The sequence below is a fragment of the Hyla sarda genome, chromosome 10 (assembly GCF_029499605.1).
Source record: "Hyla sarda isolate aHylSar1 chromosome 10, aHylSar1.hap1, whole genome shotgun sequence".
NCBI lineage: Eukaryota > Metazoa > Chordata > Amphibia > Anura > Hylidae > Hyla > Hyla sarda.
In genome coordinates, this window is record NC_079198.1 from 9,266,043 (window position 1) to 9,286,822 (window position 20,780).

Below are 20,780 nucleotides of genomic sequence, written 5' to 3' on the forward strand. Positions count from 1 at the left end.
GAAGGGAGGACGTCTTCTATTAGGATGTGGTCTGTGGGAAATGTTACCTTCCTATTCAACATCTCATGTGTTAGAGGCTGAAGGGGACAAATGATCTGTAGGATGGATTATGACTGGACTAGGACAGTGGTCTCCAACCTGCGGACCTCCAGATGTTGCAAAACTACAACTCCCACCATGCCCGGACATCCAAGGGCTGTGGTCAGACTGGAAAGGCTTCTGCTTTGGACAATTCCTGCGGGTTCCCAGGTCAGGTTATGCTCCCATAAAAGGGAATGGAAATGATTCGGTCAGATTTTTTTACGTAATTTGGCATATTTTGTACATATTCTTCAATAAAAATATCTAAAAAGTTAGACAGGTTACAGAATTGTTCTGCTTGGGGGACAACTGGGATTTTTGTGTATTTTTGGAAGGTGAGAATAATATGGAATTAACGATACAAAGGTTCAGTTAAGAGTAGAGATAAGTGTCGCTACTCACAGAACTTTCAAACACTGCAAGGGTTGGCTCGGCCACAGCTGGCAATGTAGTGTCCAAGCTGTGCCGAAGCTAGACATCTGTGAGCACAGCTCATGATTTAACCTCTTGCTGGGCGGAGCGCTGTGCATTCAGCTTCAAGGAGATAAGGCTTCTGTGATGATCCCAGTAGGTTGTTGTTGGTGGTTACATTCCCTTCCTGCAGTACAGATATAATACTCTACAGACATTAAGTACATTTTTTCCCTTTACAGATGGACCAAAAAATGTGATTGTCACCGTCATTGGGAAAAATGAAGTAATAGAGGGAAGTAATGTGACTTTACAATGTAACAGCGTCTCCAATCCCGATGTATCTAAGTATGAATGGTACAAAGGGAAAAAGAAAACCAGATTAGAGTATACAGGACGAAAAATCATAGTGAGGAAAGTGACCGGGAACATGGAGCCCTATTCCTGTGCTGCTATAAATCTTATGGGGAGAGGAGAATCAGCCCTGATGGAGATACCTGTACTATGTAAGTATATAGAGATACCTGTACTATGTAAGTATATAGAGATACCTGTATTATGTAAGGATATAGAGATACCTGTACTATGTAAGGATATAGAGATACCTGTACTATGTAAGTATATAGAGATACCTGTACTATGTAAGTATATAGAGATACCTGTACTATGTAAGTATATAGAGATACCTGTACTATGTAAGTATATAGAGATACCTGTATTATGTAAGTATATAGAGATACCTGTACTATGTAAGTATATAGAGATACCTGTACTATGTAAGTATATAGAGATACCTGTACTATGTAAGTATATAGAGATACCTGTATTATGTAAGTATATAGAGATACCTGTACTATGTAAGTATATAGAGATACCTGTACTATGTAAGTATATAGAGATACCTGTATTATGTAAGTATATAGAGATACCTGTACTATGTAAGTATATAGAGATACCTGTACTATGTAAGTATATAGAGATACCTGTATTATGTAAGTTTATAGAGATACCTGTATTATGTAAGTATATAGAGATACCTGTACTATGTAAGTATATAGAGATACCTGTACTATGTAAGTATATAGAGATACCTGTACTATGTAAGTATATAGAGATACCTGTATTATGTAAGGATATAGAGATACCTGTACTATGTAAGGATATAGAGATACCTGTACTATGTAAGTATATAGAGATACCTGTACTATGTAAGTATATAGAGATACCTGTACTATGTAAGGATATAGAGATACCTGTACTATGTAAGGATATAGAGATACCTGTACTATGTAAGTATATAGAGACACCTGTACTATGTAAGTATATAGAGATACCTGTACTATGTAAGTATATAGAGACACCTGTACTATGTAAGTATATAGAGATACCTGTACTATGTAAGTATATAGAGATACCTGTATTATGTAAGTATATAGAGATACCTGTATTATGTAAGTATATAGAGATACCTGTATTATGTAAGTATATAGAGATACCTGTATTATGTAAGTATATAGAGATACCTGTGTTATGTAAGTATATAGAGATACATGTACTATGTAAGTATATAGAGATACCTGTACTATGTAAGTATATAGAGATACCTTTATTATGTAAGTATATAGAGATACCTGTATTATGTAAGTATATAGAGATACCTGTATTATGTAAGTATATAGAGATACCTGTATTATGTAAGTATATAGAGATACCTGTACTATGTAAGTATATAGAGATACCTGTACTATGTAAGTATATAGAGATACCTGTACTATGTAAGTATATAGAGATACCTGTATTATGTAAGTTTATAGAGATACCTGTATTATGTAAGTATATAGAGATACCTGTATTATGTAAGTATATAGAGATACTTGTATTATGTAGGTATATAGAGGTACCTGTAAAATTTTTATATATATATATATATATATATATATATATATATATATATATATATATATATATATAGTGTCGATCCGTCTTGGGGATTAGCTCTGGGATCGTCCTGGACCACGCCACAGGATGCGTTTCTTCTCAGTAAACCAGCAAACAAACGCTTATAATGCAAATCTGGCACCTTGCCAGTTTTATTAGACAGGTTGCAGGGAAAGAAACAAACAAAAAGCAGGAACAAAACAAAATCCTAGACCGTCTGGTCACTGACTAAACAGATCAGCTTGTCCTGACTAACAACCGCTGAGCTTCCCTCAGTCGGTTAAACATATGTCCCCTGCAACCTTCTACTCACACTTCATGTCACTCTCTTTGAGCCCCTCATAGCTCGGGCTGTGTACTCCTCAGCAGGCTCTGTCTCTTCCCTACAGCCCACATGCTGTCTCCTAGGAAAAGCCCACAATAGACTGAGTCTCCATCTCATATACACTTCCCTTCCTTCCTGCCTCATTACTTAAGAAGCAGGTGAGAGCTTCTGCAGGGTGAGCCAAGGAAATACACCCTTTCCTTGCCACACTGCCACAATATATATATATATATATATATATATATATATATATATATATATATATAAAACTCAATGGGGGGAATTCATCAATCTATATGGAGTAATTTTAAGTGTATTTTCTTGCGCAAAATCTTGCGCAATGATATTTTCTGCATTCTTTTTGTGCGTCTTTTTTTGGTGGAACTTTTTCTAAAGTTGTCACCCTTCGGGTGTACCGTAGAGCCCTTTTTCATATAGACATTGATTTATCAGCTGCGTTCTTTTCTTTTTTTTGGACGCGCAAAAGAATGCAAGTCTCTTTTTTTTGCGCAAATAGACACCACCTCGGAGGACACGTACCAAAGTGTCTATTTTCACACTGTGAGGACTGCAACTCCCATCATGGACAGACTCTGCCCATGATGGGAGTTGTAGTCCAGGGGCTGAGGTGCAGATCGCACCGGGTCATTATCCAGAGATATTTATTCCGCATTTATTAACTGTAAAAGCCAGCGGTACATGCGGCTCCACTGTGCTGCCCGCGGCTCCGGTATACATAATTCATAATCCCCGCCGCCGGAACACGGGAGCTCTGATTGGTCAATAGCTATTCACCAATCAGAGCTCCCGTCGGGGATTATGAATTATAAGAACTATATATAGGAGCCGGCGGGCAGCGCATTGTAGCCGCATGTACCGCTGGCTTGTATAGTTAATAAATACGGATCGCAGGAGAGTGATCTGCAGTGATCTGCCCTTGGACTACTACTCCTATCATGGGACAGAGTCTGTCCCATGATGGAAGTAGTTGTAGTACCACAGCGCTGCTGAGGGATGGCACTAGCACATCCCCCGGCTGTGGGACTTCTAGGACTACTATTCCCATCATGGACAGACTCTGCCCATGATGGGAGTTATAGTCCAGGGGCTGAGGTGCAGATCGCATCGGGTCATTCTGCAGAGACCTGCTGCGATCCGCATGTAAGTTGACAAGCCAGCGGCTTCTATATACACTGACATATTGCATAATCCCCACCGGGAGAGGGGAACTCTGATTGGAGAGCAGCTATTGACCAATCAGAGCTCCCCTCTCCCGGCAGCGGAGATTATGAATTATGACAGCTGTATATAGAAGCCGCAAAGTAGGCTCATGTACCGCCGCTTTGTATAGTTAATAAATGCGGATCGCAGCGGATCTCCTGAGAATGATCCGCTGCAATCCGCATTTAATTTAACAAGCCGGGCGGTACATGCGGCTACATCGTGCTGCCCGCGGCTTCTATATACACTGTAATAATTAATAATCCCCACCGGGAGAGGGGAGCTCTGATTGGTCAATAGCTATCCACCAATCAGAGCTCCCGTCTCCCGGCGGCGATTATGAATTATGACAGCTGTATATAGAAGCCGAGGGCACCGCAATGTAGACGCAAGTACCGCCCGGCTTCTTAACTTAAATGCGGATCGCAGCAGATGATTCTCTGGAGATCCGCTGCGATCCGCATTTATTAACTATACAAAGCGGCGGTACATGTGTCTACATTGCGGCTTCTATATACAGCTGTCATAATTCATAATCGCCGCCACCGGGAGAGGGGAGCTCTGACTGGAGAACAGCTATTGACCAATCAGAGCTCCCGGCGGGGATTATGAATTATGACAGCTGTATATACAAGTCAGCGGGCAGCGCGATGTAGCCGCTTGTACCGCTGGCTTGTTAACTTACATGTGGATCGCAGCGGGTCTCTGCAGAATGACCCTGTGCGATCTGCACCTCAGCCCCTGGACTACAACTCCCATCATGGGCAGAGTCTGTCCATGATGGGAGTAGTAGTCCTAAAAGTCCTGCAGCCGGGGAATGTGCAAGTGTCATCCCTCAGCAGCGCTGCGGTACTACAACTACTCCCATCATGGGACAGGCTCTGTCCCATGATAGGAGTAGTAGTCCAAGGGAAGAGAGACAGATCTCTGTTCACATTATGCATTTTGCATAATGGGAACAGAGCCTTTCTGGCAGTGTATTCCCAAACAGAGAGACTCCAGCTGTTGGTTAACTACAGCCCCCATGATGGGAGTTGCCGTTTAGCAACAATTGTAGGCTCCCTGTTTAGGAACACGCAGCATTATATGCGCTCTTCCCAGGGGAGAGCAAAAAAAAAAAAAAAAAGTACTAACCCATATTTCTTGTTTTTCTTTTCTTCTCATTTCAGATACGTAAATGCGGACGACTACGTCAGATTCAGTGGACTGCAACCATGGCCAGCGTATTTTTATTAAATTTTTTATTCAATAAAATGGTTAACGAGGGCTGTGGGGGGAGTGTTTTTTTTAAATACATTTTTTTTTCAATGTGTCTTGTTTTTTATAATTGAATTTTCAGGGTGAGTAGTGGAAGCTGTCTTATAGACGGAATCCATTACTAAGCCAGTGCTTAGCGTTAGCCCAAAAAATCAGCTAACGCTAACCCCCAATTATTACCCTGGTACCCACCGCCACAGGGGTGCCAGGAAGAGCTGGTACCAACAGGCCCGGAGCATCAAAAATGGCGCTCCTGGGCCTAGGCAGTAACAGGCTGGCGTTATTTAGGCTGGGGAGGGCCAGTAACAATGGTCCTCGGCCACCCTAGTAACGTCAGGCTGTTGATGCTTGGTTGGTATCTGACTGATACTGAAAATAGGGGGAGCCCTATACTGTTTTTTTGTTTTGTTTTTTATAAATAAAAAAAAGTGTGTGGTTCCCTAATTTTTTCAGTATCAGACGGATACCAACCAAGCAGCAACAGCCTAACGTTACCAGGGTGGGCGAGGACCATTGTTACTGGCCCTCCCCAGCCTATATAACGCAAGCCTGTTACCGCCTAGGCCCAGGAGCGCCATTTTTGACACTGTTGGTACCGGCTCTTCCTGGAAACCCTGTGGCGGTGGGTACCGGGGTAATAATTGGGGGTTAGCACTAGCTGTTTTGGGGGCTAACGCTAAGCCCCGGCCTAGTAATAGATTATGTCTACAAGATGCCTTCCACTACTAAGCCTGAAAATTCAATTAGAAAAAACACAGCACAATGAAAAAAAAATGTATTTAAAAAAACACTCCCCCACAGCCCTCGTTAATATTAAAAAGAAAAAAAAAAACGCTGTTCATCATCGCAATCCACAAAATCTGACAGTCCTCCGCATAAACGTATCTAAATTTTAAAGAAAAAAAACGTTTAGTAAATTTCCACACACCAGCAAAAATGCAAGAAAAAAAACACAAGAAAAACTCACAAAACACAGGAAAAAGCTGGGACAGTTTTTCTGGCGTTTTTTATAATGCATAAAAAACCTCAATGGAATCTGACCTCAAAGCAATAGAACAAAATCCTTACGTCCACTTTTCCTGTGAGGTAGAGAAGGAGTGTACGGTATAGCGAGGGGGGGAGTTTCTATATTTGCACAAGATTTATCAAAGGAGTGCAACAGCTTTAGTAAATTCTGAGCAAGAGTGTACAAGAGTGTAAAGGGGTAGAACTGTATATACAATAGACAAATACTGATGAATCCCCCCAATGTGTGTGTGTGTGTGTGTGTGTATGTGTGTGTATGTATGTATATGTATATGTATGTGTGTATGTGTGTGTATGTATGTGTATGTGTGTATGTATGTATATATGTATGTGTGTATGTGTGTGTGTGTATGTAAGTATATGTGTATATATGTATATGTGTGTATGTATGTGTGTGTGTATGTATATGTGTATGTATGTATGTATGTGTGTATGTGTGTGTATGGATATGTGCATGTATGTATGTGTGTGTATGTATGTATATGTGTGTATGTATATGTGTATGTATGTATATGTGTGTATGTATGTATGTATGTATGTGTATATGTGTATGTATGTATGTATGTATGTGTGTGTATGTATGTATGTATATGTGTGTGTGTATGTATGTATGTATATGTTTGTATGTATGTGTGTATGTATGTATGTGTGTATGTATATGTGTGTATGTATGTGTGTGTGTATATATGTGTATGTATGTATGTATGTGTGTATTTATATGTGTGTATGTATGTTAGTATGTATATGTGTGTGTATGTATGTGTGTATATATGTATATGTGTGTGTGTGTGTGTATGTATGTGTGTATATGTGTATGTATGTATATGTGTGTATGTATGTGTGTATATAAGTGTATGTATGTGTGTATATAAGTGTATGTATGTGTGTATATAAGTGTATGTATGTATGTATATGTGTATGTATGTGTGTGTGTGTGTGTGTGTATGCATGTATGTGTGTATGTGTGTGTGTGTATGTATGTATGTATGTGTGCACGTTCCAGCATCACGTTCAAACGGTTGAAGATATTAACATGAAACTTGGCACACATGTTACTTATATGTCACCAACAAACATAGGATAGGGGATTTAACCCTTACTCACCCCCATTTGCCAGGGTCGGGGCTTTTGTTTAAAGTCCCATACAAGTCTATGGGAAATATATGTTACTGTATAACTTCCAAACAGCTGTAGATATTTCGATTATACTTGGTCACATGTTACTTATATGTCCACTTAAAATATAGGATAGTTAATTTAACCCTTAACTACCCCCATTTGTGAGGGTCGGGGTTTTTGTTTAAAGTCCCATACAAATCAATGGGAAATGTATGTTCACACATAACTTCCGTTCGGCTGGAGAAATTTCAATAATACCTGGTACACATATTAATTATATGTCAAATAAAAAGATATGATAGTTAAATTAACCCTTACCTACACCCTTACATAAAAGATGGGTTTTTGTTTCAAGTCCCATGTGAGTATATGGGACTTCCAGTACCTTACTCCACAAGCTCCGTTCTGCATCTCCTGGTGAATGTGTCCATCCAGCTTGCAAGCCACACCCCATCTCACAAAGAGAGGATGTCAGGATAGGAGGTCGAGATATGAGGACGGGATAGCAGGACGGGATAGCAGGACGGGATACCAGGACGGGATAGGAGGACAGCATAGGAGGACGGGATAGGAGGACGGGATAGGGCTGTCCGGGCATGTTGGGTGTTGTAGTTTTGCAACATCTGGAGGTCCGCAGGTTGTAGACCACTGTTAGAGAAAGTTGTACTCACCTGTCCCCGCCGCTCCGGACCGTCACCGCTGCCCGGGATGTTGCTGTCCATCACTGTCGCCGAGGTGTCCCCGACGCTCCGGCAAGGCCTCTGCTTCCCCGGCATCCTCACTCTCCGTCGACGCTATCACGTCGCTACACACGCCGCTCATATTGGATGACGGGATGGCGTGCGCAGCGACGTCGATGGAGAGCGCTGACGATGCAGGGGATCCCGAAGAGGACGCGCCGGAGCCCCGAGGACAGGTAAGTGATCATCACCGGAGCTCACGGGGAACCGTAAATGGCTATCCGGTGGCAGCTGAAGCAGTCGGCGCTGCCTGATAGCTGTTTATGTGATGGCCCCGACATACAAAAGCATCGTATGTTGATGCTGCCTTCAACATGCGATGGCCTCTGAGAGACCATCGCATGTTGAAATTATCGTATGTCGGGGCCATCCGCTCCCTGGTACGGCCCACGTCATCATCCACACAGTTACAGTGGATCCACTACATCGCCGGTCGCTACAAAACGCATCTGGCTTTCGCATCTGGGTTTTTCTGGGATTTCACCCTATGCTTCTGATTATGTCTGCACAACTCACTAGGAGATAAGATGCTTTGGAGATAGGTGCTCTACCAAGTGTGTTTCGGCAGAGATTCTTTCAAATATGGATCAGAGAGTAAAATGTTCCAATGCTGATAAAAAATTCTAAATCAACTTGTGCCAGAAAGTTAAACAGATTTGTAAATTACTTCCATATAAAAATCTTAATCCTTCCAGAACCTACCAGCTGCTGTATGCTCCAGCGGAAGTTGTGTAGTTCTTTCCAGTCTGACCACAGTGTTCTCTGCTGCCAGCTTTGTCACTATCAGGAACTGTCCAGAGCAGGAGAGGTTTGCTAGGGTGATGTGCTTCTGCTCTGGACAGTTCCTGACACAGACAGAGGTGGCAGTAGAAAGAACTGTGTCATGAATGCCATTGAACTGATGGCACTTGGCACTACTTATAACGCTCCACGTGGTGTGCACCCTCTGTGTCACTTACCGAGTTCTTTTTAGCCAGATCCTGATGGTGGAAACAGCCTTGGTGTGACAGCTGGCTTTAGCAGATCAGGTCAACTTAGGATGTAGAGATCATAGCAGAAGGAGCTGGATTACACCAGATGGCGCTGGTGCAGCAACAGGTCTGAGGAAACTAGAACAGTTCACGTGTTGTATCAAAATGCAGCAGAGCTGTAAGTGTACAGGTATTGGTAGAAGTAATAGCTCCAACAGCAAGTAGAACGGTCAGACAGTCCGTAATCAAATCCAGGAGAGGCAAAATAGGAACAAGCAAGTAGCAGAATTGTGGGTCAGGAACAGGCTGAGGTCAATATCAGGATACAGCAGATCAGATAGCAGGTGCCTTAGCTAAGGGAAAACACACAAGAAGATCAGGCAAAGGCATGAAGTCCAGAGGCTCCTTATATGGCAGGATCAGGTATGTGATTGGAGGAAGGCTGGATCATGGGAGTGCATGGATCTTCAGAGCAACTGACCCAGTGCCACCTCTGCTGGAAGTATCAGGAATAGGAGCAGATGCAGAAATCCCAGTTCTCAGTCAGCAGAAAGCATGCCACACGTCCCAGAAAGATGGTGGATTGGGATACACGTTGGCGGCCACCAACTGCCGGCGTAACACTATTGTAGTGAAAAAAATTTTTTTCAAGGATTTAACTCCAGCAGTCGAAAAGAAATTGTTCATGAATGTCAGATATAGTTGAATCCTCTTCGAGAAAGGTTTTTGTGCAATAAATGTCCAGGTCCAGTCATGTTCTCATGTGAGGGAATGCAAAATGGAAACGATTCGGTCTGATTTTTTTACGTAATTTGGCATATTTTGTACATATTCTTAAAAAAAACATCTAAAAAGTGAGAAAGGCTACAGAATTGGTCTGCTGGGGGGACAACTGGGATTTTTGTGTATTTTTGGAAGGTGACAATAATATGGAATTAATGGGTCACTGATATATAGAAAACACTTTTCTTCTTTATTGATGACATAATGATACAAAGGTTCCATTAAGAGTAGAGTTGAGCGACCCGAGCCCCCCGCACCCAAATTTCATCCAAACTCTGGGGGGTTCGCTGCTCACAGAACTTTCAAACACTGCAAGGGTTGGCTCAGCCAAACCTGGCAATGTAGCATCCAAGCTGTGCCGAAGCTAGACATCTGTGAGCACAGCTCATGCTTTAACCTCTTGCTGGGCGAAGCGCTGTGCATTCAGCAATCAAGGAGATAAGGCTACTGTAATGATCACAGTAGGTAGTTGTTGATGTTTACATTCCCTTCCTGCAGTACAGATATAATACTCTACAGACATTAAATACATTATTTCTCTACATTTTTTCCCTTTACAGATGCACCAAAAAATTTGATTGTCACCGTCATTGGGAAGGATGAAGTAATAGAGGGAAGTGATGTGACTTTACAATGTAACAGCGTCTCCAATCCTGATGTATCTGAGTATGAATGGTACAAAGGGAAAAAGAAAACCAGATTACAGTATACAGGACCGGAGATCACAGTGAGGAAAGTGACCGGGAACATGGAGCCCTATTCCTGTGCTGCTATAAATCTTATGGGGAGAGGAGAATCAGCCCTGATGGAGATACCTGTACTATGTAAGTATATAGATATACCTGTATTATGTAAGTATATAGAGATACCTGTATTATGTAAGTATATAGAGATACCTGTATTATGTAAGTATATAGAGATACCAGTATTATGTAAGTATATAGAGATACCTGTATTATGTAAGTATATAGAGATACTGTACTATGTAAGTATATAGAGATACCTGTACTATGTAAGTATATAGAGATACCTGTATTATGTTAGTATATAGAGATACCTGTACTATGTAAGTATATAGAGATACCTGTATTATGTAAGTATATAGAGATACCTGTACTATGTAAGTATATAGAGATACCTGTACTATGTAAGTATATAGAGATACCTGTATTATGTAAGTATATAGAGATACCTGTACTATGTAAGTATATAGAGATACCTGTACTATGTAAGTATATAGAGATACCTGTACTATGTAAGTATATAGAGATACCTGCATTATGTAAGTATATAGAGATACCTGTATTATGTAAGTATATAGAGATACCTGTACTATGTAAGTATATAGAGATACCTGTATTATGTAAGTATATAGAGATACCTGTACTATGTAAGTATAAAGAGATACCTGTACTATGTAAGTATATAGAGATACCTGTACTATGTAAGTATATAGAGATACCTGTATTATGTAAGTATATAGAGATACCTGTATTATGTAAGTATATAGAGATACCTGTACTATGTAAGTATAAAGAGATACCTGTACTATGTAAGTATATAGAGATACCTGTACTATGTAAGTATATAGAGATACCTGTACTATGTAAGTATATAGAGATACCTGTACTATGTAAGTATATAGAGATACCTGTATTATGTAAGTATATAGAGATACCTGTATTATGTAAGTATATAGAGATACCTGTATTATGTAAGTATATATAGATACCTGTACTATGTAAGTATATAGAGATACCTGTATTATGTAAGTATATAGAGATACCTGTACTATATATGTATACAGAGATACCTGTACTATATATATATATATATATATATATATATATATATATATATGTATACAGAGATACCTGTACAATATATGTATACAGAGATACCTGCACTATATATATGTATACAGATATACCTGTACTATATATATGTATACAGAGATACCTGTACTATATATATGTATACAGAGATACCTGTACTATATATATGTATACAGAGATACCTGTACAATATATGTATACAGAGATACCTGCACTATATATATGTATACAGAGATACCTGCACTATATATATGTATACAGATATACCTGTACTATATATATGTATACAGATATACCTGTACTGTATATATGTATACAGAGATACCTGTACTATATATATGTATACAGAGATACCTGTACTATATATATGTATACAGAGATACCTGTACAATATATGTATACAGAGATACCTGCACTATATATATGTATACAGAGATACCTGCACTATATATATGTATACAGATATACCTGTACTATATATATGTATACAGAGATACCTGTACTATATATATGTATACAGAGAAACCTGTACTATATATATGTATACAGAGATACCTGTACAATATATGTATACAGAGATACCTGCACTATATATATATATATGTATACAGAGATAGCTGCACTATATATATGTATACAGAGATACCTGTACTATATATATATGTATACAGAGATACCTGTACAATATATGTATACAGAGATACCTGTACTATATATATGTATACAGAGATACCTGCACTATATATATGTATACAGAGATACCTGTACTATATATATATATACAGAGATACCTGTACTATATATATGTATACAGAGATACCTGCACTATATATATGTATACAGATATACCTGTACTATATATATGTATACAGAGATACCTGTACTATATATATGTATACAGAGAAACCTGTACTATATATATATATGTATACAGAGATACCTGTACAATATATGAATACAGAGATACCTGCACTATATATATATATATATGTATACAGAGATACCTGCACTATATATATGTATACAGAGATACCTGTACTATATATATGTATACAGAGATACCTGTACAATATATGTATACAGAGATACCTGCACTATATATATGTATACAGAGATACCTGTACTATATATATGTATACAGAGATACCTGTACTATATATATATATATATACAGAGATACCTGTACAATATATGTATACAGAGATACCTGCACTATATATATATATATATATATATATATATATATGTATACAGAGATACCTGCACTATATATATGTATACAGAGATACCTTTACTATATATATGTATACAGAGATACCTGTACAATATATGTATACAGAGATACCTGCATTATATATATGTATACAGAGATACCTGTATTTTCGGCGGTGGCTGCCTGATGGAATCTCCGCGAGCGGAATTCCACGAGTGGTGATTCCGCAGTGTTAGCATATCCTAAGAGAGAAAAAAGCTATGTCTTTTTATCAAAGCCATCAAAATATTATTCCATATTTGATTGCAGTTAAAAGTAGGTTTAATTGTCGTACATAGGTTCCCAATAGTGGGATTACAGCTTGGATTATGTGGGACAAGGCAGAGTAGTAGGGACAGTAGTGCACAGGATATGTGCTGCTTACTAGGTCTAGTAGTATGGAAGATGGTGGACTGTGCTGGGAATAAGTGGCTGTGTAGGCCTAGTAGCATAGTAATAGTGGCACCTGGGGTCGTAGTAGATGCAGTGATGGCAGAAGAATGGAAGGTGGTGGCCAGATACAGAGATGTGCTTCTGTGTAGATCTAGTACAGCGGCACCGGATACACCGATTGTAAAGAATGGAAGGCGTTAAACAGAGATGTGCGGCTGAGTAGGGCTAGTAGTGGCATAACATTTTCATTTTTTGTAGATAGATTGGGGGGGGGGGGGGTACAAAACGTCTTCTGTATTGAGCCCAATATGATAACTTTTGTATCCCAAAACATTAATATGTATTTTCTCAAATTGCTGTTGGGAAAAAAAGTTATGAACAGTTTATGGCGTCCTTACAACTACTTTAATGTGAATTTAGTTGGTCGGGTTTCCTTTTATATATGACATATTTTCTTACAGATGAACCCCCTGGTACAAGTAGCAGTATCGTTCCAGCAGTAATTGGAGTGATCTGCCTACTACTCCTTGTCCTGCTTGTCTACTGTTGTTGGAGGTGAAGTATCTTATTAACCATTGCACAAGAAGAAAGGACAGTAGCCAGCACTCACCATCCAGGGGTCCTTTATTGCTGGAAGCGGTGCGTGTTCATACAGACAGCAGGCAGGGTGAAGAGGATGGGGGTATCAGGACAGCACTGTTTCGCGCTTCCTTGCGCTTCCACGAGCGATCAGCTCGTGGAAGCGCAAGGAAGCGTGAAACAGTGCTGTCTTGATACCCCCATCCTCTTCACCCTGCCTGCTGTCTGTATGAACACGCACCGCTTCCAGCAATAAAGGACCCCTGGATGGTGAGTGCTGGCTACTGTCCTTTATTCTTGTGCATCTGTTGTATATACACCATATAGCATTGTGCACAGCCGTAACCAGGGGAGGTGCTAGGAGTCTTCTGGCTATCAAATCCAGGGAAATTGTTGGGAATACTAGTGGTGGAGTTGCCGGTGTACGCCTGTCTTACCGAATCTTATTAACCAATGTCTTCTTTTCTATTTCTGTAGATGAAACGTATAATAAATTAGATATTGTATCCTAACATAAGGTATATTCTAGATATATGTAGTTAAAGGGGTACTCCGCTAGAAACATCTTCTCCCCGATCCCAAGGATAGGGGATGAGATGTCTGATCGTGGGCGTCATGCCGCTGTGAGCCCCCACAATCTCCCTGTAGCACCTGTTGTTCGTTTAGAACACCAGCTGTGGTGTCGGACGTTCATGATGTCACGACCACACCCCTTCAATTTAAGTCTATGGAAGGGGGCGTGGTGTGGACTTGCATTGAGGGTGTGTGGCTTTGATGTCATGATGGGGCGTGGCCACAAGCCTCTATTGCCGCATCGCCAGTCACCCGGCACAAAGCGAGTTTTGCTCCGTGCACTGGATGACTGGGGTGCCTGCAGGGGATATCGCGGGGGTCCCAGCGGCGGGACCCCCACGATCAGACATCTTATCCCCTATCCTTGGGATAGAGGATAGGATGTTTCCAGCGGAGTACCCCTTTAAATCTTCATCTTTAACAAAGGCCTCCATGTACTCACTACTTGAATCCTATTGCGGTGATAACTGTACACTTTTTTTTTTTTTATAGAAAGAAATGCCAGAAAATAAAAAGCAATGAGGTATGTGACATAATCATTGGTTTCTTAAACATTTACTAAACATTCTGCTCCCCCTGATCTCCTGTTTATGGAGTTATAAGGAAGGACTTGGTGTATTATAATCATTGGTGTAAAATGATAATGGCAGGCAAGGATAGGTGGAGGTAGCATTAGAGACCTGCACACTGGCCATTTATGTTGCAGCCAGTACGAAGATTTAGCCCCTAAGCAGTACAATTTTTGTGCCATGATCTGTTTATTTTATTGGTACCACTTTTGCGGATACGTTACTTTTTAATTGGTTTTTATAAAAAAAAATTGAAATGTGACAGGACCTTTGGCCACTATCTTGGCTGATCTGTTCCCCCCCACATTGCCGTAGATACTTTGATTGGTATTGATCACAGCATCTGAGGGGTTAATGGCAGACATCAGTGCAATCGCTTATGTCCACCATTACCGACAGGTCCCTGGCTGCTGATACCTGATGTGCGTGAAGCAAGCACAGCTCCTGTGCTCGCTTTATGAACAGGACGTAAATATTTGTCCTGTTGTGTTAAGTACCAGGGCATCAGAATGTACATTTCCATTCTATGTAGTTAAGGGGTTAAAATATTAGTACAGCTTAGTAAAATCCATAGAGATCCATGAAGGGGGCATAACGTCCACCATATCATGCTGTGGTCGAAATAGCTCCTTTCATGGAGAGAGCTGGGGTGTAGGACAGGAAATTATGGGGGGTCCCAGAGGTCAGACCCGCTGCGATCAGACACTTATCCCCTAATCTTTGGATAAGTGATAATTTTTTTTTAAACCTGAGTACCCCTTTAACGCGTCTACAAGTGAGCTGAAGTACATAACACTAAGGCTTTGACACTGATTCACAGATCTGCAGCGGGTGAATAACACAGAGACTGTATAGTGTGATAAAGTGAAGCTACAGCTACAGGTTGAACATATGTGAACCAATCTACTATTAATGCAGTTAGTAGACATATTTTAGCAGACCCTGTGGGTCCCACTACTGTGATAATTGATAAAATTATGTATTGAATAAACAATTTGTATGAACTGAGCACTGTTATAATTGGGTATTCTACATGTTTTTTATTCCTTTTTATCTGTTAATTGTCTGGCTAAATTTTTACCTATACTATAATATTTAATTTGGTCCTTGAACCAGTCACCTCCTTTACATCCTTTCTTTCAGAATAAAAACCATACTTGCTCTTATTCTCTAGTGTCATTTGTGCATACTGCTACAGGGTTTCCTGGGCAGAAGCAGAAAGCCTTTAGTGCACTTTGAACCTAAAACTTTCTGCTGCTGCCCGGGAAATCATGTGGCAGTTGACAGTTGGCAGCAAGCCAATGCTGTGTACATCAGAGTTGGCTTGCTGTGTGGGGGGAAAGATTCCCGGAGTTTGGATCAGTTCACCCAGCCTGCAAAATCTATTACAGTAAACTGGGGCTGTATGAAGCATATTCTAGATTACTGTATGTAAGCAGGTGTGACTGAAATAAGGGAAAGTCATTCGACCAGAATCACATTCTTTTATTCTTTGATCCACTGGTGGTGGCAGTATAAAGAAAATACTAAAGGGGTACCCCACCGCTAGGCATATTATCCTCTATTCAAAGGATAGAGGATAAAATGTCTGGGGTCCTGCCGCTGGGACCTCTGCTATATCCACACAGCAGCCGGCGATTTGAACGAGGGGGCATGGCGTGGGATAGGGGATAAGATGCCTAGTGGCGGAGTACCCCTTTAACTCTTGCACATCCTAATCCATCAGTGTATGCATATGTAGCAGTGCAATAGAGCAGATTTTACATGTTCTCATCCACATAACAATCTTAGTCTACAGCAATAATAAATCTCTACACAGAAATGAATTAACCATCCAAACAAAGAAGCATATCCTTTATTTTTTATTTTTTTTTTGCATCGATTCCTGAACTGGCTTTACAAATCAGTCACAGATTTTTCCAATGCTTTTGGCTATGCAATGGGGTTAAGCAAACCTTCAATCTAGTTATCAGCAAAGCTCACACTGGGCAGGACACCATGATCTAACATTTATCTGATAACCATTGTTTATTAGCAATCGTCTTTTCTTTTTTCTTTTTTAGACTGAAACATCTCCAGATGACGCATATGTTAACCTGCGAAAAGAAGACATTGGGTGCGATTACAATGAATTAAAGGTAACTGCAACAATAATAAATAATGGCTGTAAATAACATTTTTAAAAATCTTAAGGTGGTACCCATAAGGCTGTCTTCAGGTTGTCTTTACAGTGTACCCTTTTTGGTGTGTTTTAACACACACACACACACACACACACACATATATATATATATATATATATATATATATATATATATTAGATTTGAGTAGCCGTATTAGTCCAGTGATGCAAATCATAAATACTGCAACATTTTATGATATATATATATATATAGATATATATATATACAAGCATTCTGAAGTCTGTGTAAGTGATTACAGTGCAGTTGTATCCTATGACTCACATATAGCATCTTCTCAGAGTCATTCTATTACCTTTTCTTCTCTATTTGACTCAGACGGCCATAAAGACTTCGCAAAAATAGTATAATAGTATAATAATGCAAACAATTCGTATAAATTATGAATATAATGTCCTCACTAATAATGCCACAACTGTGCCTCCTACTCACTAATAATGCCTCTACGGTGCTCTCCCCCCTTTCCAATAATATTTCTTTAGTGCCCTCACTTACTAATAATGGCCCCACAGTGATCCCAATCACAAACTGTAGGGGGAACACGGTGTCCATGTGAGACCAGCCCTCCATTTTTTCTTTATTGGGCTTCCGAACATTGCCGGTTACGTTTTACTGAATGTCATTATGTGTTAATGATCTATATAATTCACTATATCTCCTATTACTTTATAGCCTGAGATCTCCACAAACATCGGAGGACATAGAGGAGCAGCTATGGAATATGAGAATGTAAATTCAATCTAATCTAAGGATCGTCCAATCATTTACTAAACAAAAAGAAGTCAATAAAAAAAAAAACATCATAGATAATTATAGATGGATCCTCAACATCAACGTCTGGAGTCATTACGAACACCTGAGAATTTTCTGCAGAGGGGAAGACTTATGTACATACATTTCCAATGTCTTATAATGTAAAACTGTAATGGCAGCATCTTTATTGCCAAATCAAAAGATTTTAAGGCAGCAGGAAGCCTTTCTCAGATAAGACAGCAATAAGCCTGCTCCGACAGAAACTACTGTGACTGAGCTTTATACTGCCTTAAAATCTTATCAGCAGTATTACAAGCTCCCTCTTCACATCACTGGTCTCATTCTGAGCAGACAGGAGAGGAGGGGGTTTGGGGGGGGGGGGGGGGGTAGGAGCTCTGCATTTAGAGAGTGTAATGTGATGTTACAGCTACAAGCCAGAGAGCATAGCTGATCATGGAGAGATCTGTGGAGTATGGCTAATAACATTATATTATATCAGCTGCATTATTATTCTTTTTGACACCATACATAGGTTGTTTCTGGACAACCCTTTAGCTTCTTACCTCTATGTCCAGTTTTGGCCTTTATGAAACAATTTTTCCCCTTCATTTTTGAAGCTTCCATTTGTTGAGGCAGCAACTTCATCTACCGTACAAGGATTATTAGGTCCATAAGGTAAATACAGGTACTGGGTTCTTACTCAACCCTCAAAAAATAGCATCTTTCTTGTTACAATGATCACTTAAGAATAATTACAGTGTCACTAGAGCTCTGTCTTCACTTTTTTCCCTTTTGCTATATGTATATATGCTATATGTATTAAACACATTCAGGACATTGGACGTACCTGTATGCCCTAGTCCCGCTCCCATTGTATGAAGCATGTTGAGGAGCTGAGAAGGCTTCATATCTGGTTGTTCCCGGTTGCTATGAGCAGCTAGGACCCATGAATAATGCCGGACTTTGCCGATCAGACAGATGTCTGGCAAAAAAAAATGTAGACACCCCCATCAAAGTTGATTCCGGCATCTAAAAAACAATCACCGGTAGCTCAGATGGGCTGAACTGGACACCCTCTGAAAAATCGTAGGGTCTTCATCTGCTGTGAGGACAGTGGGAAGACCCTTACCTTCCCATCCGCCATACGATCTGTGATTCTATTCTCCAGGAAGACATGGAGCGCCAATAACACTCATCAATGCTGTTCTATGGAGCAACATTGTTCAGTGTTTGCAATCTAAAGATTACAAGTAATAGTTCCCTATGGGGACTAAAAAAGAAGTGTAAAAAAAAAGTCAATAACATCTTAAGGATGAAGGGCGTACCTGTATGCCCTCGTCCCGCTCCCCTTCCATTACACGGGCTCAGGAGCTGACCCCGCGTCAAAATGGGGTCCCAGGAACAGACGCCGAGATCCGTGACTAATATATCCAGGTGATGTCTTGCATTAACCCTTGGGAAGCCGCAATCAAAGTTAAACAAATAAAAAAAGAGTCCCTGTAGCTTGGCCGAGCTGATCGGGACCACCGAGGTAAAACCGCGGTGTCCCTATCAGCTTAGAGGATGACGAAAGAGCCCTTAGCTGCCTCTTTGCTGTTCGATTGTTGCTCTGATGCTCCAGTCAGCCATGGCAAGCTGGAGCAGCAGAGCATGATTACATATCAATGCAATGCTTTGGCATAGCATTGAACAGTGTATGCAACCTGAAGATTGCATGTACATTTTCATATGAGGTACGCCACGTGCGAAAATGTCCGAACTATAAAAATATAAGCACAGTCAATGGCTTATACGTAAAAAAAAAAAAAGAAACAAGATCCAAATATTTTTGGTCACTTTGTATACTCAAAAAAATTATAAAAAGTTATCATAAAGTCTAATCAGAAAAATTTTACTGATAAAAACTACAGATCACGGCACAAAAAATTAGCTCTCATACAGCCCCGTATACCGAAAAATAAAAAAGTGATAGAGATCAGAAGAGGACATTTTTAAAAGTACTAATGTTGGTGCAAAAAAAAATTTTTTTTAACAGAAATAAAACAAAGTCAAACCTACCGTATATACTCGACTATAAGCCGAGTTTTTCAGCACAACTTTTCGTGCTGAAAACGCCCCCCTCGGATTATACACAAGTGAACAACAAAACAAAAAAAATTGCTTCAGGCATACCGGTGGGGGGGGGGGGGGTCCGTGCCGTTCATCTTCGCTGCAGCGACAGTCCAAATTCTGGTGGTGAGCCAGTCCGGGCCATCCATCTTCACTGGGAGGCCCTCTTCTCCACTCCAGGCTGGCCCCGGAACAGTGACGCTGCATTGACGGCGACCTGCAGGGACGTCCGTGCGCAGGACGTCTGCTGCACACGGATGTCCCTGCGTGGCGGCATCAATGCAGCGTCACTAGTCCGGGGCCGGCCCGGAGCAGAGAAGAGGACCACCCAGTGAAGATGGACGGCCAGGACTGGCTCACCCTCCCCACTGGTATGCAGACGGTCCCTGCAGCTACTAGGCAACAGAACCGAGAGAACTGGGAAGGTGAGTAGACAATGAGAGGGGGGTCTGGATAATGATGGAGGGGGCAGTCTGGAAGATGACAGGGGGGATATTGACAGGGGGTGATGATGACGGGGGGTCTGGATGATGACGGGGGGGTTGACAGGGGGAATATGGATGATGACAGGGGGGGGTCTGGATGATGACAGGGGGGAAATTAGGGGCCTCAGCTTATATTTTGGTCATCTTATACTCAAGTAT

General features: G+C 40.6%; 1 protein-coding gene across 3 annotated transcripts in view; it reads left to right on the forward strand.

The window, feature by feature from the left end:
• LOC130293646 (B-cell receptor CD22-like) overlaps positions 1-19,044 on the forward strand; it is a 30,083-nt gene extending 11,039 nt beyond the window's left edge. For 2 of the 3 annotated variants that reach the window (XM_056542579.1, XM_056542578.1), the window contains 6 exons: positions 735-998; positions 10,433-10,696; positions 13,814-13,907; positions 14,997-15,027; positions 17,137-17,211; positions 17,947-19,044. In XM_056542579.1, coding sequence (XP_056398554.1) covers positions 735-998; positions 10,433-10,696; positions 13,814-13,907; positions 14,997-15,027; positions 17,137-17,211; positions 17,947-18,018 — 800 coding nt within the window. In that variant the 3' untranslated portion in view covers positions 18,019-19,044. Of the gene's footprint in view, positions 1-734; positions 999-10,432; positions 10,697-13,813; positions 13,908-14,408; positions 14,450-14,996; positions 15,028-17,136; positions 17,212-17,946 lie in introns of those variants that run through there. The other variant, XM_056542580.1, reaches the window with a different exon arrangement.
• Positions 19,045-20,780: the final 1,736 nt, after the last annotated feature.